At 37.0% G+C, this 27,576-nt stretch overlaps 1 protein-coding gene across 4 annotated transcripts in view; it reads left to right on the forward strand.

The window, feature by feature from the left end:
• GABRG2 (gamma-aminobutyric acid type A receptor subunit gamma2) overlaps positions 1–27,576 on the forward strand; it is a gene marked incomplete at both ends in the record, with an annotated part of 65,814 nt that overhangs the window by 20,850 nt on the left and 17,388 nt on the right. For 2 of the 4 annotated variants that reach the window (XM_080353233.1, XM_080353235.1), the window contains 5 exons: positions 1,455–1,590; positions 3,167–3,234; positions 4,275–4,495; positions 8,075–8,157; positions 8,858–8,995. In XM_080353233.1, coding sequence (XP_080209359.1) covers positions 3,193–3,234; positions 4,275–4,495; positions 8,075–8,157; positions 8,858–8,995 — 484 coding nt within the window. Of the gene's footprint in view, positions 1–1,441; positions 1,591–3,166; positions 3,235–4,274; positions 4,496–8,074; positions 8,158–8,857; positions 8,996–27,576 lie in introns of those variants that run through there. The other 2 variants (XM_080353232.1, XM_080353234.1) reach the window with 2 other exon arrangements.

Genomic DNA, 27,576 nt, shown 5'->3' on the forward strand with positions numbered 1-27,576 from the left:
CTCAGGCTGCTTCAAATCTCACTGTACTTTCAGCACCTCCTGGGAAGCAGACTCTTATACAGAGACAGGTGTGCTGTGGCTCTTTCCTGTTGGGTTACGCCCACGGGAAATGAAGAAGCTAAAGCCTCTTGCATAGTTAAGTTGTATTTGTGTAGCTGGTTTACAGCTCCCAAATGCCCAATGTGGGAAAGCCTTCAGGCCATCCAGTCTGGGTGGGTATGAGCAGATGCAGCAGGAGAGAGCTGTAGGGAGGAGTGGGCAAGAGCTCAGCTGGGCAAAGATTTTGTGAAGGTAATGGCTCTCTGAGGCTCTGGGACTAGTCATCCCTTCACCGTTGCACCCCGAGCATGGTCAGCTGTGTCTGCTCTCAACCTTGTGTGCCAAGCATGAGTTCCAGCCCTCATGAGAATCTACTTCTCTGTGCTCCTTCCCACTTCTGTACAGATCCTGGCTGAAACTGGAAAGTAATTAAATTCTCTGCTTTTGACCCATTTGTATCCGAACTCCACCCACGGGCTTAAGATATTTGTAGTATCATTAAGATTTTTCATATCAAGCAGTGTCCAAACTTTGTCACAGAAGCAGGTTAGGAAAGAAGGGCACTTGCACATTATGCAAAAAACTTACAGTTGCTTAACACCATTCAGTTGATTATGACTGACATTCTGAAATGAAAATATCTGATGATGTCATATTCTAAAGTAGTTTCTATTTTCTCCTCTAGAATTGGAGGCACAGATTTAAAAAAAAACAAAACAAAACATCCATTAAGGCTAGTCTACACAGTTCTGATTCCTGACTTGTCCCTTTTACTGCACTAAGCAGGTTGAATTATACTAAATCTGCTGTCATACTGCTCAGCAGTAGACAGACTTTTTATCCTCTCTGGATTCTGTCTGGCAAAAGTGAAAACGAAAACCACTGGCAAAAAATAGTGCTGAAGTTTCCAAATGCACAATAAGCTCAAGTTCATCAGAGTGGAGAAAAGCTGTGTTTGAATGAATCTAATTATTGGTCTTGTCAGGAATGAGTTGCATCAAATTGTTCTCTCAAAGAGAAGTAATGCAACAACACTGTGTACATACTGAGTGATATTTTGGTGGAGAGTTGCATAAGCTAAGCGACAATTAGATTTGTTTTATAACGTGTCCCACCTGAGTCAGTGAGAGAAAAACAGGCATGCCAAAGGTGATAAGCACTGATGTTCCTTCGAATAGACGGAATATGATCTCAACTGTACTAAAAGGAAATGTTGCTAAAGTGAATTGTAACCTCAGCTGTTACGTGACTTCTTTACTGTGAGTCTCCTCCTCTAAAGAAAGCAAATTTTCAATGTTTCGTACAGTGCTATTAAAACCTGAGTTATTTATGCATTGTTTCCAAAGAGGAAATTTCCTATTTTTCCAGGCTTTCAATTTCTTAATTTTTATTTCTTTAACAGCTCCACCCAAAAGGGAGATGATGATTATGAAGATTACACTTCAAATAAAACTTGGGTTTTGACTCCCAAAGTCCATGAGAGTGATGTCACTCTTATTTTAAATGGCTTGCTGGAAGGATATGACAACAAACTAAGACCTGACATAGGAGGTATGTTGGTTTTCTTTTCAGACCACTTTTGATTAAGTGATGAAAAGAAAAAAAATTCATGTCATGTTATGCTACACAGGAAGCAGAATCCATTCAAAATAGTTATAAAAACAAAATACAATGTAATAAAACATGAGTGCCACAAAAAGTAGTCATGGTTCTGGAAGCTGACATGAATTAAGATTGCCAAATCTATCCCATGATCCCTAAAAAGGCTTGTGTGAGTTGCCGAATCAGACTGCTTGTAATGATGCACCTGCAAAGGAAGTTTGGAAATTTTGGGGAATGAAAAAACAAGTTTTTGTCTTCTCTGTATATCTAAGTGAAGGTGCTAGAAAAATCACAAGCAATATTTTTGTAATGAAGGCCAAAATGAGGATAACACAGCCTGATCCTTGATGGACACAGAGCCTCTAACAGCAGCAGGTCTGCACTGATTGATGCAGCACAGCAGGGCAAGAAGTGACTGGGGAACAGGGCACAGACGCTCACAAGGGATAACTGCAGCCACCCAAGGCCAGCCTCTCTAGACTTCCCCCACAGCCAACACAAGCACATAGACTCAAGCCTGGTCTTATTTGACTGAATCACCTTTCGCAGGAATATTCCTCTCCACTGATTTGAGGGAGCTTGAAGAGATTAATCTCCCTGCGATGCTGCAAATCAGTTTGTGAAGGCCCCATGTGTGCACCAAGCAGGCAGACAACACCCCTGTAGGAGAGGATACAGCAGTAACAAGATTATAGAAAAATACAAAGAGAATTCATGGATGAGGCAGGCAGAGGAAAGCAGAGAGCAACAACGTTAAAGAAGGAAGCTGTTTCTAACAAGTTTATAGCGGCTGGTAAACTAAGGATTTTTTACAGTGATGGATAACACGAGTGTTTAACCTTCTATATATGCATATAGTGTAAATTAGCAGAGGAATTTGTCTTATTCTCCCAAACCAAGACTTTAGAGAACAGAAAGGAATTAAGCATTCACAAAAGTATCCGGGGAAAAAAAACCAACAAACACGTTTTAGTCAAGATGTATAAGAATAAAAAAGCTACAATAGAGTAATTTCAATATAAATTAATCCGGGTTTAGAGCCTCAAGTATTATTTTTGCTTTGGGCTCATGAAATTGTTACTTACCTACAGCAATCTCTGAAGGTAACAGCAGTCATGTTGCATTTGGCATTGTAATGTAAAATGAGTTACACAAGACATCATAAGAATAAGTTTGCTTTTGTTGATAGTGTTTTGTCAGATGTGTTGCTGTGACCTGACACAAAATATACGTACTCTCAGTCAAATATGACTCGCTCTGAGGTAACAACACTGGTTTCAGTATTTGTTCTCAGAGGATTTGCTCTGACAGAATAAACAATGTAACAATTTGTCTCAAAGTGTCTCCAACTAATTGCAAACTGAAGTCATCACTGCAAATTAGTATTTATTGTATATGCACATTTAAATGTGAGGCAACCATAAGGATACAAGAGAGGTACTATAATAATAATTTGCTTGTGTTTGACTTTCATGTAGTTGATTCTGACTTTCACTCATGCTACTGATTCTTGTTTCTCTTACAGTTAAACCAACAGTCATTCATACTGACATGTATGTAAATAGCATTGGGCCTGTGAACGCTATCAACATGGTAAGTAAATGATTGCCAGTTTTCCTACAATGTTCAGTTTGTTACAAATCTCTCATCATTTTTAATATTAAGAAGCTTCTATTAGTTTTAATGTTGTGCTGTCATTCTATTATTTAAAAAAATCTTATTATTATTATTATGGATGTGAGGACTATATGAGCTATGAATCTCTACAGGACAGGGAAACTGAGTTCTATGCAGAAAAAAATGTTGGTTGGACTAGATGATCTCCAGAGGTCCCTTCCAACCCTAACCATTCTGTGATTCTGTAACAGTTTTAACATATCCTCACACTTCAACATGCTCTAATTTCAAGTGTTTTGTGACAGCTTAACTCCTGTAAAACTGAGCTTCCAGATTGCTACAAAATAAGGAAAACCATTCAGCAGTGATATTACCATTCTTGCCACCAAGAGATAAAAGGTGTCTATATCCTCTCTTCACTCCCTTTTCCAAGTTTCCTATAGAAAAAATTACTTATATCTTCACATAGGTGAGGGAAAGCAGTCTAGCCTTAGCATGTCTACTTTATTCTTGTATTTTTCATGTGTAGAAAGAAACCTCAGATTGCTCTTTTCCATTCTATAATACCCTTTGCAGCTTCTTGCTGCCCAGTAGTGCCAGGGAAAGTGAGACTTCACCCCTTCTGCTAGTAACTGGAGGGCAGAATCAACAGGCGATTAAGGCAGCCAAGTCAGCTCAAATTTTTCCTCTCCAAGACCCAAAAGAATAAGTAATTGTTGTCTGAGCTGATCAAGTGTTGGTTGAGGTGTGGAGGCACAGAATTAGAAAGATGAATATACCACTCAGTTGCACCTTAGTTTCAATTGTCAGTGGAAAAATAACAGAATAAATTGGTTTTAAACAATAAGCTTTGTTAAACCAGACCCTCAAAAACTGACAAAAACTGTTTTTACCAGTTTCTAACATCATCTTCTGTAGCTCACATTTTTAAAATATTAAATTAAGGAAAGCATATCAGGAGTTAATTGAAATGCTGAGTGCTCTGTTTTCATCAGTATTTCTGGTTAACACAACAGGAATATACAATTGATATATTTTTCGCCCAAACGTGGTATGACAGACGTCTGAAGTTCAACAGCACTATAAAAGTGCTCAGATTAAACAGCAACATGGTTGGGAAGATCTGGATACCAGATACATTTTTCCGAAATTCCAAGAAAGCTGATGCTCATTGGATAACAACTCCTAATAGGATGCTCAGGATCTGGAATGACGGCAGAGTCTTGTACACATTGAGGTATTTATACCTAACTTTAATTTCAATTTCTCTAAGGAAATCTAAAGAAACATGTCCTGTGAATTTTAGTCATTTGACATTAACCCAAAGTAAAAACCATTGTTTTTTCCTATTTATGCATACAATCCTGAAAGCAGGAAATATCTCGAAGAAATTACTTGCATGCAATTTATTTTATATTGTCAGAGTGAAGAGTTTTATTTCTTCCTATAAATTGTACTGTCTTGCTCCACAATAGTAACATCCCTATACTAAAATGAATATAAGCCTTGCTATAGTAATTCACCTTCATTTGCAGGTACGTTTTATAGTTTGCCACTGGTTTGGTCCATATTGCCTGTTACCTTTTTATTGGGCTAAACTGATGAATGTGAAATATCCTTGAACTAAGCAGACAATATAAAAGGAGGTATTACATAGATCAAAGGTCCCTTATTCTGAATTGATTACAATTTAGCTTGATGAACTCTACCCTGCAAAAGCATTTCATTCCTCAAATATCTTGTGAAAATAAAGATTATCATTTCAGCCTTAGTCATTTAAGTTTTAATCCAAAAACCTACAGATATGCCTCTAAAATTTTCATGAATCTGAACTTGGTATGCTAATTTCCAGATGTCTCAGTCACACGTATAGCTTTTCTTTTGAGACAGATTACCTTTTCAATAATTCAGTTATGAATATGCCTACATGTAAGTATAACATATGCAGTATGTAACAACTCAAATATCACACTTCAAATGACCCTAAGATACTTCCTACATGCAAAAAATTCTAAGTCTTTTTTTTTTTTTCACTTTTTCTTATGTGTTATAGTATTCAGTTCTATGCAAAATGTGGAGGGTGTCTAAAAAAGATGGACCCAATTTGAAATCACTATATCTCTGCAACAACGAACTGCTTGAGAGTGAAACTCTTACAGTCCATGCACCAGATGCAGGGAATATAGAACATTTATGAAAAGTTTACTAAAACTTGATAACTCATTAAAATGTTTGTAAATTTTTATGTAATTGTCACATGTTGGGTCCATCTTTTTGAAACACCCTGTAGATAAAGACAACATTTGTTCAAGAGAATCTATAATTTAAAGTGAGAATACAGAATCAAAGAACTTGGATATAAGACCATCTGAAGTTTGGACTGCATTTTTTTTCAAAGTGTTATTTCAGCTTTTGTTTAACTGGGTGCCAAAAATAAAGTTTTGAAGAAAAGTACACTCATTATAATTTTAATGAACAGATCTGAAGGCTTGGTTATGACAACCTTTTAATGTTGCAACTCTCTGAATTACAAAAAGGAGGTTTATTTCATAGCTATTTTACGTTCATGGCACATTGCATCACCAGAGGAGATAAGAGAATGATCAGAATTGAAATCCAGTGCAAATCAAAGTCAGTCTGATAAAGAAGATACTAAGTTCACTTTTGAAATGTTAAATTTGGACTTAGCTACACTAGTGTCTCTTTGGATTTCATTACCTTTCTCTTCAAACCCCTCAGTTTCTTTCATCACACAAAGACAGAACTGATAGAACTTAGAAAGAGTTATTGGGTATTAACGTATAGTTAGCTGTTTTAGTGAGTCACAGCAAGCACCAGTAAAGATTCTGCCTGGATTAGAGCAGAAGCGAAATGTGATAGTATAATATCATCACAGATCTGGGATTCTGCCCTGAAGAGAACAGGGGGTCCAGAAGAGCTGGTTGATTTTCTCTATCACCTCCCCCTCTTGCTCAAGAACAGTCCATCCTGCCCAGCAGGAAATGGAGTGAAGTTATCAGGCAGCCTGCACAGATCAACACAAATCTCCCGACAAAATTCACATGCAAAAAGAAAATCTACTAGAGGTGGAAGCAGGGACAGGTGGCCTAGGAGGAATACAGAGAGCACTCAGAGACAGGGTTACAACAGCCAAAGTTCATCTGGAGTTGAATCTGACCAGGGACATGAAAACAAGAAGGATTTTCTACACATACATTCTCGCAAAAGAAAGCCTAGAGAAAATGTGGGCACACTGCTTAACGGAAATGGGGACCTTGTCCCAAAGAACACAGAAAAGGCCAAAGTACACAATGCCTCCTTTGCCTCACTAAGATGCTAAAGGGATGAGAGCATCTGATGTGAAGGGAGAGGCTGAGTGAGCTGGGACTGTTCAGCTAGAGAAGCTTGGGGGATCTTACTGGTGTTTGTAATGTGGGTGTGGGTAACGGGATGGAAGGAGTAAAGAAGACAGAGACATAATCTTCTCGGTATCCAGTGACAGGACAGGAGGCAATGGGCACAAACTGAAGTACAGGAAATTCTGTTTAGACATAAGAAGAATTTTTTTTTAAAGTGAAAATAGTCAAACAGTGGAACAGATTGCCCAGAAAACTCCAAACTTGTGGAAGTTCAAAGCCTGGGTTATGCGTTGTGCTGGGGAATTAAATCTACTCCATTCCACAAGAGAAAACAAATAAAAACCAGCAGTAAATCTGAGCCTTTCCCAAATCTAAACAGCGTTAAATAAATTCACCAAAGAAAAGGCAATATCAAAGAAAAAACTTAATAATTTTTGGATCCATATTATTATTATCTTGAAATGAAACTGAAGATGATGGAAATGAGAAGAGAAAGAAAGGGCAATAACATTAGCACACAGAATCAGCTGTCCTTCTGAGTCACAAACAGAACTTCTTTTAGTTTCAAAGGAAATTAGATTTGTTCCTAAATCCCTAATGCAGAAAAGTTTCCTTTTGATTTCATTAACTTGGGGGCTAGTGGTCACAGCATCCCCCCCCAAGCCCACAGGATGAGATTCAGGGCCAGCAACAATTAAGGGACTGAATGAAAAATGGGAGAGTTTGTAGCAGGCACATGAGGGGATTCACCTCATCTGATTTTGGATTTCTAAAAGCACATATCTGTATTTGAACTATAGCACTTACACCACCTGACTTATCATGGAAACTCTCCTAATATTCAGTGGAGAGAAACACCTTCTCATTCTTTCTTCTACTGATTTAATTTAAATGTCTGATTTTGCAATGAAATGAAGTGTATCCTTAGAGTGCTGTTCCTCTAGCTATAAAGGCAGTCTAGATGGCTGTCTTGGATGCAGATGTCTAAATTTGGCCTCACAGCTATCATCTGTGAAATAGATTTTTTTTGTCACGTAAAATACATTTCCCTAGTGCATTATGGCATGTAGTGACAGACATTTGTCAACGCTCATGAGATGGCATGTATATCTACTTATGGATTTTCTGGTCATGAGTAATGCTGCCATTTCAGATGCATAGGAACAGAACTTTAATACCTTATTCTATTACACAGTTCAGAAAGTAGATGATCAGGGCCCATGTGACCAAAAAGAAACATTGCTTATTGGTGACTATGTCTTCCTGTGCTTGGAATATTCAAATTAATGCATACATACCAATAGTTTGCTTTTGCTTTCTCTATATAGATGTAGTATATTTACATATTTCATTGTCAGGTTCCATCTTAGTAAGGATCTCCTTTTGCTTGTCATGCTATAGCTTTCAGGACATACTTCTCAAGTGCGTTCTGTATATCCTGATCTCTTTCTCCTCAGGCTGACAATTGATGCCGAGTGTCAGCTACAGTTACACAACTTCCCAATGGATGCTCATTCCTGCCCTCTGGAATTTTCAAGCTGTAAGTAACATACTTAGAAGTATCCCTTTTCTGATCCACACTGAACCACTTATGATAAATCTATATTTACATACTTAGAGTCAGTGAGGGTTATGTGCTTTACTGCATATAGCCCAATGAGTTACAGTTTTATTTTGACCTTATTTTCAAGTACATGAATCATACATGTTCACAAATACAATTGAGGAATGCTGTATAAAAAAATGATACAATATCTGGGACACGTGATTAATTTAAGCTTATATCTTAGCACAATTGTAGAAATGTTTACTTTCAGCATCAAAGTCTCATGGGCTGATACTTTCTCTGTATGTGGCTGTTTTTCTATTGCAATTGTTGGAGTCAAGAGTTTGACATTTTTCAGTCAAGTCAAGGTATGAATTCCTAGTCCAGCTGCAGACTTTTTGGACATAATTGAAGGATGGGTAAAATTGCATCCTATTGGGTCCACAAAAGTGGAAAATTCATTTTTGAAAAATTTCTCTCAAGTGCTATTTTAATTTATAATAAATAAACCAAAATGTGACAGTAAGTAAAAGGCGCTACTAAGTAATTTGAGGAAAACTTATCTATAATGTACTTGCATATGCTTCTCCAGCTTTTTCCAGAAATAGAAAATAGTATTTTTACTCCCCAAAGTACACTAATATCCTAGCAATGACTATGAAACAAAGCATTCTGTATTTTCCATTGCAATAAGATGGCTACCCAAGAGAAGAGATCATTTACCAATGGAAGCGCAGCTCTGTGGAGGTGGGGGACACCAGGTCCTGGAGGCTTTACCAGTTCTCCTTTACAGGATTAAGAAATACAACTGAGGTGGTGAAGACTACTTCAGGTAAGACAACTGATCTGTTTACCTTCGGATTCATTTAGGATTGTATTAACAGAAAGAAAAAAAAATAATATATCCTTGTTTAGACCTTAACATTGGCACTTCACTAAACAATTACAGGCTTTTAAATACCTGTGGAAGCACCCAGGCATTAGTGTTTCTGAAAAAGAACTCACAGGAAGAAAATGAAGTTTTTATCTACTGTCCACCTTGTCCTCCAAGAAATACCTAGAACTGTTAGAAGAAAGGCACTTCTGCAAGGGGGGGGGGGGGGTGGGTGGGTAAAAGAACTTCCTATCCTGCTTCAGAGTACAAAGCAGCACAGCTGAGCCACTAAATGATAATCTGAATATTTTACAATCCCCTTCCAACTTCCAGAAGCAGAAAGTAGGCCTGCACAGAAACAAAATTTGAAGTCCCAATCTCTTTACTACAGCAGCTCCACGTTTATTTTGTTCCTTAAAACAGGCACATTCAACACTCATTGAAGTGAACAGCCCTACAAATCAGCATCTCAGATTATTTTCCTGCATATTTCTGTCTCCTTGGAAACAAGTAATGGATTTTTAAATGATAAATGAGGATGTACTCAGCTTTTAATAAAAATAGTAATTTTAACCCTACTAACGAAGCAAGAAACTACATTCTTTGAGACATATATTTTGGTTTATTTATTATTAGAAATAAAATCAGTGAATATGGGAAAGGTTGTAAAGAGAAATTGAATATTAATATTCTTGTATGTGCATGATATCCCTTGTTTTGATTTCTTACTTTCAAAAAGAACAGTGAAATGAAAACAGTTTTTCTTTTCAGGTTGCTTTTGATTTCTAACTTATTTTATTGTTATGGCAAATATATGGATTTAAATTCAGACATCTGAGTAAATTCTAATCACAAATATCCCCATCCATTTTATTTGTAAAAGGTCAGCATTGCTGTTATATTCAAAAAGAGAGTGAGAGATGCTAGAGTTGAGAGGAGCCTGCTGTGCATTACACTGAAGTACAAACAAAGAGGTTGAGAATTAATTCCAGTTCCAACTCTGGAATCACTGGACATTAAGCACTAATGATGTGATTAGTCTTATGCAGGGCAAAAATTGAATGAAGACTTCCAGCTGTAGCCACATTTGCCTTATAGCATCTTCTGCCATTTTAGCTGAGGAAGATATTTAGTCAGCTATTCAAGAAAGTATTTGACCTTTCTCATTTTCCCAGGAATATAAAAATAAATGTGCAAAAGAGGACAAGAGAGCAGCATGTGTGAGAGCCATAGCTGCTAATAACCACCATTACACGTGACATGGTGGAATTGCTCTCAAAGCAAAAATATAAAGAGCAAAACATCTCACCTCAGACTGCCCCTGAAACACAAAGCACAAAAGGCAGCAGTGTACCCAAGTGTGGTCTAAAGTCTCATCCTGCCCATGTTGAAAACTAACTCTATTTCAGCCTTAATTAAAGTTTCTTCTATTTTCTTTCATTTGTTCTTTTTCTTTCCTTTTCTGCTTGAGCCATTTGCTAATAAACTTTAATTTCAGCCAGAGACAGAAAGTAATAGAAGTCTTATACTATGAGCTTCAGATCCAGTGATTCAGATGCACTGATGAATCAAAAGCACTCTCTAATGTTCTGTTAACATGAAGAAAGTGCATACTGGGAAACACACAGCAAAACACAGAAGCAAAAAGATACCTTCCCATGCAAAGAAAACCTTTTATTTTCTCGGGGGATATCCATTTAGGCTGGTAGTACTCACGAGGAATACTACCATGATGTTGCATCAATAGTTTTTAATAAGATGACCCACACCAGCCCTTTTAATTTGCATTTAAAAAAAAAAAAAGTAAACAGCAGCTAGCGTGCACTTTAAAGCAGCAAAGAATCATTCTAGTCATCATTCACTTCCTAAGAAGAAATGCTCATGAAAGCTACTCAGCCTGCTGAGCTGCTTTCAAGGACCTGCTGAGTATATAAACTTGGAAAAATGTCCTGCGCATGTATTTTTTCTGCTGCGGTTATCTCATATTTGATTTTTCTTACTCTTCATGTTATTATGAGTACAGATATGCAAGAAAATTAGACTTGATTTTGATCTAGGTGCAGTATTTAAATAATTAGAAGGTAAAAACCAAACCAAAACAAAACAAATCACCAAGAGATTGTCATGCATCTGGTCTCCTACAAATATTTTGCTATAGCTGGCAGAGCTTGAAGAGTCTTCACTGCTTACCTAAGTACCTTACTAGCAAGCTGGGAACTACTTTAAGTCCAACATTCCACATCCAGATCCATATTCTACCTATGATTACTCTCTTACATGCACACAGTTTCAATACTTTCCCCAAAAGAAAAGAAAAATATTCCAAACATATAGATTTATTATAAACTTATGTGCAGCCTGAGTACAGAAGTAAAATATTTGAGTGCCCATATAGCCAAAATCTTGAGACTTTATGCAAGTAATGACAGTACCACATATAACAGAATTTAGTTACAAACTAAGGACAGTACCACTGCCAGTGCTTCAGTGGGGATATGAATCACACACTGTTTGGGGTTGGAAGGGACCTCTGGAGATCATCTAGTCCAACGCACCTGTTAAAGCAGGTTCACCTAGACTGGATTGCACAGGAATGTGTCCAGGCAGGTTTTGAACGTCTCCAGAGGAGACTCCACAACCTCTCTGGGCAGCATGTTCCAGTGCTCTGTCACCTTCAAAGTAAAGAAGTTTCTCCTCATATTCAGATGGAACCTCCCGTGCTTGAGTCTGTGCCCATTGCCCCTCATTCTATTGTTGAGTACCATGGAAAAGAGCCTGGACCCATCCTCTTGACACCCACACCCTTGAGATATTTATAAACATTGACGAGATCCTCTCTCAGCTTCTCTTCTCCAGGCTGAACAGACCCAGCTCTCCCAGTCTCTCCTTATAAGAAAGATGCTCCAGACCTCTCATCATCTTTTTAGCTCTATATGAACTGAGGTAGAGTGGAGAAAGAAATGGAAAGACTAATGAGATGTTGGAAAGCAGACTAGACTATACTTCCAAGAACTCCGCCCCAAACTAAATTTAAATGACAATTAAAAGAAGGAGGCATTCGCAAATATGAGATTGAACAGTTACAAAACAGAGGAGCCTGGGACCAGCATTAAGGTATTTGAAACTAGAGTAAACTTTCCATAGCTGCATTTACTCCGTTTCAAAACCAACTCATTTTCAGCTTCATGCCTCACAGTGACTACCACACTCTAGTCCTTGAGGACTATGCTTGCCTGGTGACTGGAGCAGAGAAGAGAATCAGAAAGGATGTCTTGGTCATTACAAACTCCATTACCTCTTTCTGTCATGCTGTAGCTGAACATTTGAGATCTGGGCTGAGTTATGGGCAGAACAGGACAAGGACTATTTGAGTGTAAGCTTCATGAGAGCTGATGGACTTGCTGAAGTGACTACATTTATCTGCTGCTTTTCTTTTGCATGCGCTGCAGAAATATAAGATCAACTGAAAGGGCCACATGTCAGAATTCTGTTCCTGATCAGTTAATGAATCCCAGTAACAGCAGAAAAAAAGCAAGGGCAACATTACAAACCATCCTGTTTCTCTTGGCTGAAGTGAGTCATCCTGAACTGTCAGCTCACTACTCTTCAAACTGAACATTCATATGTGAGACTAATTTTCTTCGAAAGTCACAGACCAAGCAATAAGAAATGACTTAGCTAATGCAATCCACCACCCATTATTAGCTGGGTCTGTTAAGAAAAGTAAACTCCTAACCTTCTGCCTAAGAACATTTTATTAAATGGACTAAATAGTCTGTACATTAAATAGTATATCACCTGCATATACTTTTTGCTTTTTCACTACAACCTATGCTGTGTAAACAGCAGTGGTTTAGTTCAGATTACTAGCAATAAAGTGCATATTAAGACCTAACATCATCTGAGTTATACAAACTACTACAGTTGAGCTCACGCACTTATAAATGGAGATGGGTTTAAGATCTATTGTATTATTGTGTGTCGATAATCACGGCTCAAACAGTGCATATCTTGGTCATTTATTAAGAAACTACCATTTCTCTTCTGTGAATTTTTGCTCACAGCGTAAAGCCTCATCCGCTGAATAGTAGTGATATTCTCCAATAAAAAGGGATTAACTACTAGAAAAGTCTAAAGAATAAAAATCCTCCAACATCTGATACATGAATAGACACTGCAATGGGTAGTCCTTACAATGAAAGCATCAGATTTACAAAATTCTACTTCCAGACTAATGCTGAGGTTGCATAGGAAAGCCAGTTGCTTTACTAATATTCAGAGTTCATGCTGTACTTACAACGTCTTTAGTTACTTAAGAGTGTGTGATTTATTAGACATATGGTCCATACATAGGATAAATGTAAAATTGGCTGGCAAATGTGGCAGAAAATGGACACAGCATAAAAAGAGAGAGTTGTATCATAAAATAAGCAGCAATAATAAAGAGAACAAAAAATGCCTGCTCTAGCATAGGATGTACTTTTCCATCCCTCGTATTCTCATTTAGGATTGTACAATGCATTTAACTCAAATGAATGTCAGGTGTTCTTTTTTGTTTTAAAAACTATTCTGTACCTAATTTCCAGCCTCTTATATCTACTGTGTGTTAAAACTGAGAAGCAGATTAGGTGAGAAAATAGTCAAGGAAGTCCACCACTTGTGAATCATATCAGCAAATGTTGCCATTCTTCACTTTTTGGATGTTAAAACAAAAATAGTATAGAGCTTAGCTAGAATCATATCACAGAACAAAAGGTGCCTATTGCTTAAGAGGGACTTCAAGGAAGTTTATCAAGAGAACTCTCTCAACTCAGATTTGAGTAGCAGGAAAGATAAGTTTTTGTTTTTCTGATTGTTACTGCAATGCAATGAATGATACCCAAGTATAAGATTTGCAAAATATAACACACAAATGGATGACACCAATAAGGGACACGTTGCCCTTTGGGAAAAGAAAAACATGAAAATTCCCAGATTTGTAATTTGTTACTTTAAATAAAAAGTTAAAGACTGTAGGCAGGAAATAATAAAATGTACAAATATAAAAAGATCAGTAGTTGTGTGAACAACTTCTGGGGCCTGTAACAGTCCACAAACACACAAGGATAGAGAATGTGATACTGTTGCAAAAAACCCCACCTTTTCTAAGATGCATTACTCAGCTTGTCATGTGTAAACTTGTGTTCTAGTCTGTGCAAAACTGATGGCAAATGGTTGCTGCATTCTGCTTGATTAAATAAAAAGTTCCCTTTCAAGTGCAACATTTTAAGAAAGACAGGGGAGTGCAGGAGAGTGTAATAGGTAAAGATTTTACAAAACATGACCTATGGAAGTATTTGGAAGTACGGAACTGGTCTGGAAGAAAATATAACTGGTGACCAAAGGAGTAAAACAAATACACTGTTTTTAAACTGTAACTATAATCAGCACTGGCACATACTCTTTAGTGAGATTGTAGCAATTCTAAGATCAGAAGTTTTACGACATCATACCTCAGACCAGAAGGAAAGGACTAGCTTACATCTTGAAATTCTTTCCATCAATATGTTTCTATGAATTTCATAAAATCACTAGGCAAACTGCATTTCTACTCACTCTTCCAGTGCTTTTGAGCATACAAAATACTGTACTAAATGAAAGGGTTTGTGAATGTGTAATTATTGAGGACAGATGGAGCTTTTGGTATTTCCAGTTCATTTCTGTGACTGGGTAGTTCCTTTTTTAGACCAGACATTGCCTATTGCTTATTCACAGAGCCTGTCCTGAATTTTTAGTTAGATACAAAGTTAGATAGAAAGACTAATCAGTAAACTGCAATTTAACAAGCTGCACAGTATCCACGAGACTGGTGAGCTAATACCTGTGAATCCCTTTTTATTTTCTGCCTGTGCTGTGTTTTACAAAGCTAATCGGAGCACTGCACTGGAGTGCTTTGCTCATAACTGATAAACAGTGTCAAATTGGTTTTATTAGAAAAACATGGTCAAGACTATTATTTCGTGGAAGAGGACATATTGGTAGAATTTCATACTTTATTTTAACGCTGTATCAGAATGAACTGAACTGTTGGCAGGCAGGCAGTTCCCAGAGGTTTCATAATGCTCAAAAAAAATGGGAGTCTTCTCCCTATGCTTCTTTGTTAAGTCAAAAAATGATATGACAGGTGCATATCGTATTTGAAGATCTGTGTTGGGAAACAGGCCTGACATTAAAAAATGGCCATAGGTGGATTGCCACTGTGCCTAGAAATCCCTGACAGCCCCACACACAGCTCTAGATTCTACTATGGGTTAATTATAGCACATGGCATTGTCAGAGGGATCCTTCTGAGAACTGAACACATTGCCTGTCTGAAGATTTTGATGCAGTGAATACATACAAGATACTAGTACCTGCACTTTGCTTTTGGCAGTTTAAACATACTTTATACCCACTTTGCAGAACAGCAAATGATGCCATAAGCTTTAAATCAGAAAACCCAGCCTACTATTAAATTGTTCTGTGTATCTTTATTGTTCTCTTTATGGCTTAGGAGGGTATTTATCTCAATATCCTTGGTTTTTGAAAGTCTTTATTAAATTATTACCTTAAACATACTTGCTAAAGAATACTGTCTCTGTAGGACAGCAAAACATCTAAAGCAATAGGCAAACACAACAACTGAAAGCCTATTCTTATGTTTGCTGCTTCAAAGGAAAGCTTCAGCTCTAGGATAATATCCTTAAGGTAGCCCTAAAATATCTTAATAGCTATACATTAAGATTTTACTCCTAATACAGATATCCTTGTCATCTGTTGAGAAAGGGAGCACCAGGGAATATTTTTGCTTATAAATAATTGGGAGGTTTTTGTTTGTGGTTTTTTTGTTGTTGTTGTTTCTTTGTTTTCATCTAGACTCTTTCTTATTTGAACTCACATGAACCACTGTTTAACATTACTGTACCCAACAGGTTAGTATTTGAAAAAAAAAATACAGGAGGAATTGAGTTATTTAGCTTTCATATACCACCATTATGAATGACTATAGACAATTCTGTGAGCAGAAATAGGATTTTTATTATGGTGAGAGCTTACAACAGTTCGATATTGCTGTCAGGGAATAAAACCAGTCTAAGCCAACTACTCCTGAATATTTTTTGAAGGACAATGAATAACACACATGTATTGAATGTGAATAAAAAACTATTCTCAAATAATCCAGATACTCATATCTGTTCAGTCATTCATTGAACCATAGCGATTAATGAACATTTGCTAAAGTTATAACTGTTGAAATGTTCATTCATTGAAGAGAATTAGTCTGTGTTTCAGGATCATGTTTTCAAGGAGTAAAGATGTATTAATAGTACAATTCCCTCCCTCCCATACCTGTTGTATACTTCACATTTTCTCATCCAAGTTGGTTAATTGTGTGGCAAATGAGTATTTATAGATGAGTTCACATGATTGCATAAATGAACTAATTCAGTAAGCAGGCCTTTTGGTTCCTCCATGCCATGCAAACACCCAAGACCAATGTACATATGTTTTTTCAGAATTGCAAAATCAGAACACTTTAGAACTATTTATCCTTATATAATCTCCACAAGGCAGATGAGATGACAGGGACAAGCTGACAGCTTTCTGAGAAACTGGACAATAAGTTGCAGACAAGAGGGACAGAGGCCTCCCCTGGAATGGCTGGGAAGGACTCGAGTCAACTGCATTCACGTCTCTTCTGTACTGACTGTTCAGCCCTTGGCAGCATCCCAAAAGACCTGGGAAAGTCTGCACAGCTGCCTTGCCACTTTCTTTATTCATCCAAACAGCTCTCTTCTCAACACCTGGTCTGTAGCTGGTTTTGAAACCACTGTGGACCCATTCTTGTGACAGCAGAGCAATAGGAAAATCCATGTCACCTTAACAGTATAGGCTGAGGAGTAGGGAATTTAACACAAATGACAGATCCAACAAGAAAGCCTGTGGATTCAAGTAATATATATAATTAATAGCTAGCTTTGGCCTGTTTATCTGCTCTGTGCTCAGTTATGACCACAATAAAAAGGATCTTTCAGTTTATGTGTCAAGTGCAGTTGCAGCCATGTGAAATACGTTTCCACAATGTCGTGAGCTGCTGTAAGACTCCCTGGAAAGAGCTTGATGAGGAGCCCTGGGAGCCACCAAGCCATGGCAGCAGCGATGGAGCCAGGACTGAGGACCAAAGGGCCATCAACCCTTTGGTGTTAATACAAAAAAACATCCAGAGCACAAAGATTCCTTAACTTTGCTGTCTCTTTCACAGTCATGGGCTAGATCGTAGTGGTTTAACGGGCAGCAAGAAACCTCACTGTTCCTGTGGAATCAATATGTTTAAAATTCTTACAGATTGAAAGAACCTGATTTTTCTGTTCAGGTTTGTATCTGTATAGCTTCAAGTTTAGGCATTCAAGTTCACCTTTTCTAACTAATCATATAAAGAGTTGAAAGGCTCTTTGATGATTATTTTTTATCTTTTGAGAGGGGTTAAGGGCTTTCTTAAAATTCCAGTGACAGTAATTCAGCCCTTTTTTACTCCCTGCTTTTCTTAGACTCTGACAACTGAGTCACCCCAGCAAAGTGAAATCATGACTGTCCCTGAAGAAAAGGGCTGTTGGGGCCTGAAGCCCCTTTCAACCCACCCCAGTATGACTTCTGAATTGAACAGGAAAACTGGGGATTGAGTTTATTTTTCTGAATTTGTCTTTCTGAAGGTTTACCATATCTGAAAACATGGCATGCTACCATTTAAATTGAGCTTTAGAAAGGTCAAGTAAGGATAGAAAGGATTAATACCCAAGTAACAAGAGAATAAGGGATAATGTGGCATACTACAAGCATTTCCACTGAACCTAATGCAGGGTAATTGCAAAAGCACAGATGTTAAAGGCAAGGTTGGTTTTCTAATAAATATAGTTTTGTGGATATAACAGAACAGTGGCTTTAAGAAATATTTGTTCTTTTCATATCAAGAAAATAATTAGATCTTTAAGGAAAATTAAATTATTTTAAAAATAAAGGAAAACATTATATTGAATGTTCTTATTTTTACAATAAAAAAAAAAATCAGCAAATTAAATGATTCTGAGTTTTAAAGCCTTTCTTTCTAATAACTAAGCATACAATTTTTTTTTGTGATGCCTCTAGTGCCCCTACAAATATACTTTCCTAAGTACTGATGAGTCTTTGAGGCACAAAGCATGCTATCATCCCAAGTCCCTCTTCTAACTCCTGTTTGATAATGAAATCATCATGCTCCATCCATTGACTGACTTTCACAGAAATTGTTGAAATATCACAAGAGAAAATCACTGTAATTCTACCCTTTGCAACTGGAGCTAGATCTAATTACAATGAATTATAGTGAGAAATCTTTGGTTCAAAAGAATTAGACACAATGGCTAGTAGTTAAAGAACACACCTATTTTAGCATTAAAATAACTCTGAATATTAAGCATCTTTAGAGGAGTTTTCTTCATAGTGAATAAGTATGTTTAAAATATTTATTTATTTATTGTGCTGTTCTTACACAGTTAAATCCCTTCGGTTTACAAGTACAATTTCTAGCTTCTCAATCTCATGTCATTACACAGAATTTTTAGTAACCTACTTATTTAAGATGCTGTTTTGTTGGGGGAGGTTGTCACTGTATTTGAATAGATGTAATTGAAAGGCTGAGTGGAAGTAAGACATACAAGTCTACATAAAAAGAGTATCTCAGTCAGGCGGCATTGATGGGAGCTAATAATACCAAAATTCAGCCAAATATCCCACGTAAAAAGCAAATGAAACTAATTTAACACCACTAAGTTTAGAGAGACCTTCCAAGTGAGCTTTGATCTTTATTTTTTTATATAAAATGAAATAGGAGAAACAAAAAGAAAACAGACTAGGATGTTCACTGGAAATGTGTACAATAGGTATGAACTTCTAAAACTCTCTGCAGGACCTATACCTTGTGATTATAAAGTGTTCTACTTCTCTTTTAGATGTGCATTATCTACAATTCCATAGAACTGTCCTATAATGCTGTCAACACATTCTCACTGAGGAATATAGTGGCATAGTGTTAAGCGTGGTAGTAAAGTTCAAATATTTGTCATTATCAGTTTATGTTTCACAAACATTAACTCCCTCATTTTTTACTGTTAAAACAAATTCTTAATTGTAAATAGTGAGTGTTTTAACATTGCCTTTTTAAACAAGGCAGAATCGTCCTCATTTTGATGTACATTATAGAAGCTATAAATATGCCACATCTCAAAAAGTGATACAGTCTATTAAGTGAGTTCTTTGCTGCTCTCAAGAAGACTGCATAATTAAGGCTAAAGAGCTGCAGGATAAAATTTATGTAATAATACTTTCTTGTATCATGCCCTACATAAGAGAATTTTTAAATATTTTTCAAGATTTAATGCATAAAGTACCACAACACCCTTTGCGTGTCTTAATGCGAGTGACTAGAAATGATCATTAAGCTAGTCAGCAAATTGCTATTTGAGAAAATGATTTCAAAAACTTGAGTATCACAAATAATTTGTTCTTGTTGATTGTAGCTTGATTTCTTCTCTTTTGATCTTGAGAATATGAGTTTGAAGAAGTAGAATCATACTGTGTAGGTACAATCCAATCGTACAAGGTTGCTTCTGTTTAGTGACTGTATAGGTTAAAAAAAATCCCAAGCAACTCTCTTCCCTTGCTCCCCTCCAAAAACCCTAAAATGAGTTCACACCCTGTCCATCCAAATTACAGACAGTAATAACTATTTGACCTTAATTAATATCCTTTCTGTAGTTATGCAAAATAAAAAATATAGAGTCAATAAAGAACTAGTAGTGATTTCTGGGATTATTTTCTGCTGTTATCTAGCATCATTTATTTAAAAAAAATAAAACTATTTTGAATACTACCAAACACCTTTGTAGTTCACAAAAATTCAATTTCTTATATCACTGTAGCAAACTTCTGGTCTAGAACAGAGCTATTAAATTGCTCCACTTGCAAAATCATAAAGTGAAACAGCAATGTCTTGGAACTGCATATCTTAACTTGTTTATACAAGTGCAATAGCAATAACTGGGGCAATTCATGGCAGCATGCTGTCACTCTGGCTAGGTTTTCTCTAGTCCTAAGGATTCGGCTATGAACTGAGAGTTCTTGAATAACTCTTGCCATTTGTTGTCATCCTGGGAAAAGCAAGAATATTGTTGAATACGAAGAAAATAAACTACTTTGTCCTATTATTAGTTTTTTAAAAAACAAGGGTTGTCAAGAAGTGTATGACTTGATTTAGTAATAGCGCAGAAAAAAAGAAGTAGACTTTGAAGTTTAGGCACAGGAAATCTATGATAACCTTCAGTTCTGAGAGAGATATTTTATCTCTGTTGACAACAAAAACAAATAATTTCACCGGGAAAATTTATTACCAGTGAATTGTGCAAATATTAAAATTCCACTATGACCCTAAGTCAGAGAAGAAAAGTGAAAGAGGAAAAGATCAACCCTTTGAATAATGGAATATGGAAACACGACATTTCTCTGAACTCATGAACTGGTTCATTTAACGTGCCAAGAGCAAATCCCAACAGCTCTCCAGAGAGGAAAGGTCCCACCATATCCACACACCACAGAGGGAATGTCAGTTTGAGTCAGAGCACAGTCCTGTCAGTGGTGGCAGCGTTATTTCAGGGCTTTGTAATGACTAAGATGTTGAACTTCCTATCAGCCAGCTGACCTAAGATAACCCAGCAGGCAGGTCATTATATGCCTAGTGCCCACTCTGTGCAGGAGGATGAATCATTTTCTCCTTGTAACAGTTACCACAGCTCAGGATACGCCCTGAAACAAGTCACTAGAAAAGCAACCACAAGCAGACAGTCCCCTGCTGAGCTTGCCAGATTTGGTGCCCACCTCTTCTTCATTAGGCAGCTTTACAAATAACCATACCTCCTAAACATAATGCTGTGCTGATGAGGCTGATGACTAGGAGGAAAAAAAACCTCTACCCCTCAACTCTCTCTCTCTGGCCCACCTCTTTCCTAGGGAGTGCCACGTCCTTAAAGTTTAAAATTGATTTTTGTTTCTTGGTGTCATAAGAGATTTTCTCTAGAGACAATTAAGTAAGGAAAATGAAACATTCCGTGAGCAGAGGGGCTGATTTCTTACAGATTTGCATCTCGTGGCAGAATTCCCTACTATCTAATAATCATGTAAATGCCAATGTAAGCTTTTTCAGCAGCTGAAGCATTCCTCACAGGTGTTCGCTACTTCATTTCTCTGCAGTCTAACAAGAACCAAAATTCACGCCTTAACCTTTCTTGGGAGGAAGAACGTATAGAGTGGCTGATGTTGTGGAAAGCAGTAGGGCAGCATTATGTGACAGTCCCTCAAATCTCTCTGTCTTTTTGTCATTTTGCAACTTCTGTCTTAACAGTTATAACTGACCAGTATTTTCAGAATTATAAACAAGGAGGACATGAGATAATATAACCTTGATCTTAGAGGAAGGGGATAAAAAGCAATATGCTTCTCTAAGTTTTAACAAAAGCTTCAACAGTACCAGTTTTTAGGCGGATAAAAAGGGGCTGTTCATTATTACTTTCATTTTTAATTACCTTCCACAAGCTATTGTGATTCCAAGCTCGAGATGGTTCTCAAGTTCTATGAGACAAATATCTCAATGAGAATATTAGGAATTCAACTGAAATAAAGAAAAAACTGAAATAATCTGAGAAGTGTTCAGCCTAATATTTGAAGGGTGAAGAATGGCAATTATTTTATGTACAGTTCTGCTAAATAGTTTGGATTTGGTGTGTGTTATTAAAAGGACAGTAATTTTCTAATATACATAAACTTGTGCATGAAGATTCCCTATCAGACTTGAAAATAAATACTTTAAATAGAAATTATATTGAACTATAAAAATAAATTTAAAGGGAAAAGTAGCCTTTCAGAAAAGGGCAACAAGAAATATTAGTTTTGTCACAGCAAAGTTGTAATTCTATAATTTGCTTACTTGGAGAATGTAAACTTGGGTGATACAAACTCTTTTTTTCTTCTAGATACAATTTCTATGATACTGGAATTTTAGTCCAAGATCAAGGTTGCTAGCTCAGAGTAATATAACCGAAGAACAAATCAACTGTTTCATGTTGAGAGCTGCTAGGAGAAGTTTGTTTACACCTGTGTTCATATTTTCAAACATTCACTTTGCTTAACAAGGTGTTCACATAGAGTTGTTAGGATCAAGAAACAGGGAGGAAACTACATCAGTAAAACATGTATTTTTCAAAAACTACTATCAGTCATCTTCTTTTGAACTCATTCTGCTTCTAGAAATAATAAAATGTTTAAAATTCATCTGGCTGGGAACTGTTGGGATGCAATTTGAGAACACTGCTGTCATTTCCACAGCAAAAAGTGGAAGTCATGAGAAAAAAACCAAACCTACGACTTCTTCACTCTACTGAAGTATTTGAAATGCTCACCTGGCTCTGGCTACTCTTTCCCTCCCAGCTGCTGTCCGTGCAGGGACTGGCACAGCACTTGCTGGGCAGCAGGACCAGCAGAGCTGAATGAAGGGTGGCAGCTGCTGGGCACAGCACCGCACAGGAGCCCAATGGGAATGTCAGTTTCTTGAAGGAAATTGGATGGCATTTCCATATCCACGTCCCTTCTAGGAAATTCATGAGCCACTTCAAAGCAAATATTGTTTTGTTGGATGTACGAAGTTATTGCTTGTAATTTTGTTGCTTTACCTCTTGGGCTTTGACTATCCTTCTCTCTTATGGCATCTCAGGTGACATCATGACCGACTTTGTCTCATAGAAAACCTCTATAACAAACTACACCTGTGAGATATGAATGACCACTGCACTATTTCTGCATCCAACCTATCATCTCAACTCTTCAGTCTTTTATGATAGCAACTTCCACAGAAAGATAAATGCAAAAATCATTGGATGACTCTTTTGAGCATGTTAACATTCTCTGGTGCCTGGCATCAGCTGCAGCCTTTTCTCTCTGTGAGGCACAAACACAGCAGATGAACTTGTGAAAAATAATGTAAGCGGTCTCACAGAGATCTAGTTTCTAGTGACTTCACATTATACCACCAATGTGCAGGGTACACTCTACATGGTAAAGCTTAGTCCACAGTTCCCTCACCACTGTCCCGTGGGACTCGAAATGCATCCTTCTCTGTATGCAACACAGTGTTCCAGATCCAGAATTGCCAGTTCATTTTTAAAAGCTTTCCAGGACATCACATTTTCAAATGTTAAAAGAAGAAAGTCTTAAAAGACATAACCCATGGGATTCACAGTGTTATAACCTCACTTTTAAGAAAAGATTAAGAGGTTGCACTTCCTGGCCTGAAAACTTACAACTTGACGGTATTCACACTGCAACGTGGGATGGAGACTCCCAGGGGAACCTGTTTTGTAGTAGCTGTGAATGTTATCCTGAATATGTCTATTTGAGAAATAAATAGTTCTTCAAAGGTCTCCTCTTGAAAAGGGCAAGCCATTTAAATACCTTGTAGGATTTGGACTAGGGTGATTACATACACCTAGGAGCTCTACCTTTATTCCTGTGAAGCCTGTAACCGAAACTTCAAGATGGTATCTGTAGTCTTTAAAGATTTTTCACTCCTAAGCTTGATCTGTTTGACTTCAAATGGCAGTACTGGTTATAAATTATTCATGATTCATAGCTGTTTCTTCTGAGACATGATCTTCACACTAAGCATCTTCTTCATCTCTGTTCTTGCCTTCAGGCCTGTTGCATGCATGCCTCTGGCCTGTCTTTTGCTCTTGGTATTACATAGAATTTCAGAACATCATTTCATTGTTTGCCATTTTTCATATTTTCTCTCTTTCTCTCTCACTATCCCAATCTCCACATTTATTTACTATTTTAGCCATAACCTAGTTCCTTCAGTTTCTTTATTTCTTTATTTCATTTTGTTCTCTGACTTTAAAAATCATTCTCCCCCACTTTCTAACAGCTAAAGAGATTCTGGGTTTAACAGCATCTTTTTCTTTCCTTCAACAATTGTACTTTGGACTTGATGTCGATAATATCCTGCTAGAAAGTTCAAGAGCTTAAAATACACCCAAATACACTTACCATCTCCTTTGTTATCATATAAATAACTCTTTATTAGCGCTAGTTTTTTCCATTTCATTTCCTCACCAATCACACCTTAGACTATTTTGCAACACCTACTTTTGCCAGCGGATGTTTCTGCTGTTACATGTTAGCTATGATTGTGAGCAAGATTAATCTGCACATTGCTGAAGGTTTTCACCTGGTTTCTGCTAGACAAAATGCTTAGGAAACCAGAAACAGTTTGGAATTTGCACACAGAGCAGGCACTGTCCTCAAGCAAACCGATAGCAGGAGAATAAATATACTATTTACCTCTCAAATGCTAGTCTTTTCTAGAGCAATATCTCAAATTGGAAAACAAACGTTTGTGATATTTTTATTTAGAGTTGTTCTAAGCAGTTATAAAAACCCACAAGTACTATTCAGGACAAGCTTTTAAAAGTCAGGTGTGTGTCACTGTATGCAATATAGTTACGTAATATAGTTACGTAATATATTACTTGTATATGTAATATACGTAACCACATCCTGTATATTACATAAAGAAATTATCTTTATTAAGCTCAGTTTGTGGAAAACTGTAACTTTAGAGCTCTAAGTAGCAGTAGTCTCCAACTATCTTGAGGCAGATGTGAACCTTCCTGAAACACATTAACAGGAGTAACCTGGTCCAATTCAGCCACCTGCATGTACAGCAGGAGAGAAGTACAGCTCATGTGGCAGAGAATGGAGCTGTGTGAGACAGCACGTACTGCTCAGGAAGTAGGTGGGCAACAGATATACATTCATAGGAAAAGAGAAGGCTGTTTTTGCCATGCCTTGAACAGACCATAGAAGATAACGAAAACTGTGTTGTTATTTTAAGGAATGTAGATCTCCGTAATAGCCAAATACAGCACTTTTTCAGGTTTTCTGTATTTCAGATTACAAAACTGATTTCTTTTGAGTTGCACTCATAGATCAAAAGGTGTTTTTCCAACCAGTCCAAACTGGGTTTACTCTGCTATGGAAGAATTTTACAAACCAAAATTCTGGTTAGGACCTATGAAATGAGCTTAAACAGATACACGCAGACTTGTATAAATCAGCAAAACAGAATATGTGTTCTCCAAAACAACTAAACTCTGAGCATGGACTAAGCATAGGTTATTTTAATTTCTGGTTTTATTTCTGAGAGTTAAATGCAACTGAACTCTATTTGTAGAAGTTCAATGCAACTATCTCAATTTCAATTCTAGGCAGCCACATCTTAACAATTAGAGGAAAAAAGACAAGCACAATTTCATCCTCCTTTAAAAAGACCCTAACACAATGTACGTAGACCTATCACCGTTGTGACTGCAAATATCTTGGGGAGGATTCAAAACTCAAGTGGCTTTATAGGTTACAGGCATAGGTGGGAAGCTTCATTATATTTGATAGTCTAAGAAACCAGTAATTCTTCCAGGCAAGTGTTTTAGACAGTAACATGACATCACATATAAGTAGAACAGAAAAATGACCAGCCCATAAATGCATAGTACTGATGCTGGAAACCCTGAGAGCAGCTACGTTTGGCTGCAGGTTCAGTAAGGTGCTGTACAACGCCAGCAGAAAGAGCACAGGGTCACTTTACTTTCCCAGTGTACAGACAGACCACACATTGCTACATGCAGATAGGGAGATTACCACGGTAATCACTATTATAATTTAAAAATATACATATCAATTAACACTAAAACTTCCCAAATAGTTATAAAAGTGTATTATTCTCCTCCCTTCTTCCTTTCACCTTATGGATGATACCCGTACACAGACATGTTCAAGACTCATTCAAACAGCAGCTCCGCCTGGTGTAATCACTTTCCATGTTCATCAGATAGTGTAGATGAATACTAAGATATGCACTGGAATTCCTACACAAATACTAGCAAATCTTAAACAAGAAGCTAATGTTAGAGCTCAGTTTAACAAGGTGTATGAACTTCCTCTCTTCCTACCTTCGTATCCGGGTAAACAACAGGTTTCAGAAGAACCGAATATGTCAAAAGAGTAAAGTGGAAAGATGATTGAGAGGATTCCATGCAGAATTCTGCAAGCTTTCTAACATTAAAAGACTTTATGATAAAAACCTGGAGTCTTACGCAACAGAATTATATTTTGCTGTGTAATTTCATTTTAAGTCAATACTCAACAGAGGCAAATAACAGAAGTTTAAAATGCACTTATGTATTGCTGCCAGCTGTGTCTGTCATTGATAAAAGAAACAGAAAATTGTGGGCTGTCTCTCTTAATGGCATAATCACTACCTGCTTTATGTACTTACTTACATTTTAATTAACTACTAAATGAATGATTTGGTTATCCTTCAACTACATAAGGGTATACTGTAAGCATCAGGAAGTTCAGAATTACCATAATCATTCAAGAACCCTTATCATTTAGTGGTTAGCCAGATTCTGAATATGGACAAGTTTTCCAGAGGACATTCCAGGGATCCAATCCTAGATGACAATGAAATAATTTAAATCTCATGCATGTGTCACCTTTAATACGCTTATTTTTTTGTAAGCATGAGGGTTTTTATTCCTTGCCAAAATTCTGTTTTCTTAATTTTCTTATAATCTGTAGGTGTCAGCTTGCTTCCATGGTGTATAAAAAACTTTATCAAAGCATACAGTTTGCTTTCTTCTGGTAACCCAGAAACGTGACAAGACATGAACATGACAAAACCTAATGAAGTTTGTTTGGTTTGTAATTTAAGAAAAAAATGTTTGGGAAAGTGCTGAAAGTTTCAGAATAATTCTTATAGCACTGATCACAGGCTCTGATTTTAAATAGGAATATTTGAGAGTTTATTTCGTTTTGCTTCTTTGCATGACTATGCTTACATGATTAACTTCTAGTATCACCAGAAACAGAATAATAATAATGATCAAACATTTTTGACTTGTGTGTGAGAAGCCAAATAAGAATTATTCTATAGTAAGTTAAAATCCAAACCATTAATTTTATGTAATTACATTGTATATTTTTTTTCTTTTTTGACCACTCCCATTAAATATTTCTATGTAAGTTTAGAGCAGAATCTGCCAGACATTGTTGAAGCACATAGTGTGAACGTGTCCCAGAGAACCTCCACAGATGGAAAGATGGGTTCAGATAAGAGAAACACCCATCCTACCACCCTACAGCTGCTCAGTGAGAAAGCTGGGACCACACCTGAGATATCTTGCCTGCTGCCTCACTGTCCCAATCAATAATCCACACTGCTGCTTTGAGATTTTTTTGGGGGGCTATGTTGTTTTCCAACAAGCCACTTTACTTTTTACTATATAATTTCATTGGGTTTTTGTGCTCAAAGTTGTCTTTTATTACTGAGCTGCCCCCTAGCTCTCTAAAGCCCATGACGTTTAGTAGATGATCACACTGAG

This window comes from Nesoenas mayeri, assembly GCF_963082525.1.
Source record: "Nesoenas mayeri genome assembly, chromosome: 14".
In the NCBI taxonomy this organism is placed as follows: domain Eukaryota; kingdom Metazoa; phylum Chordata; class Aves; order Columbiformes; family Columbidae; genus Nesoenas; species Nesoenas mayeri.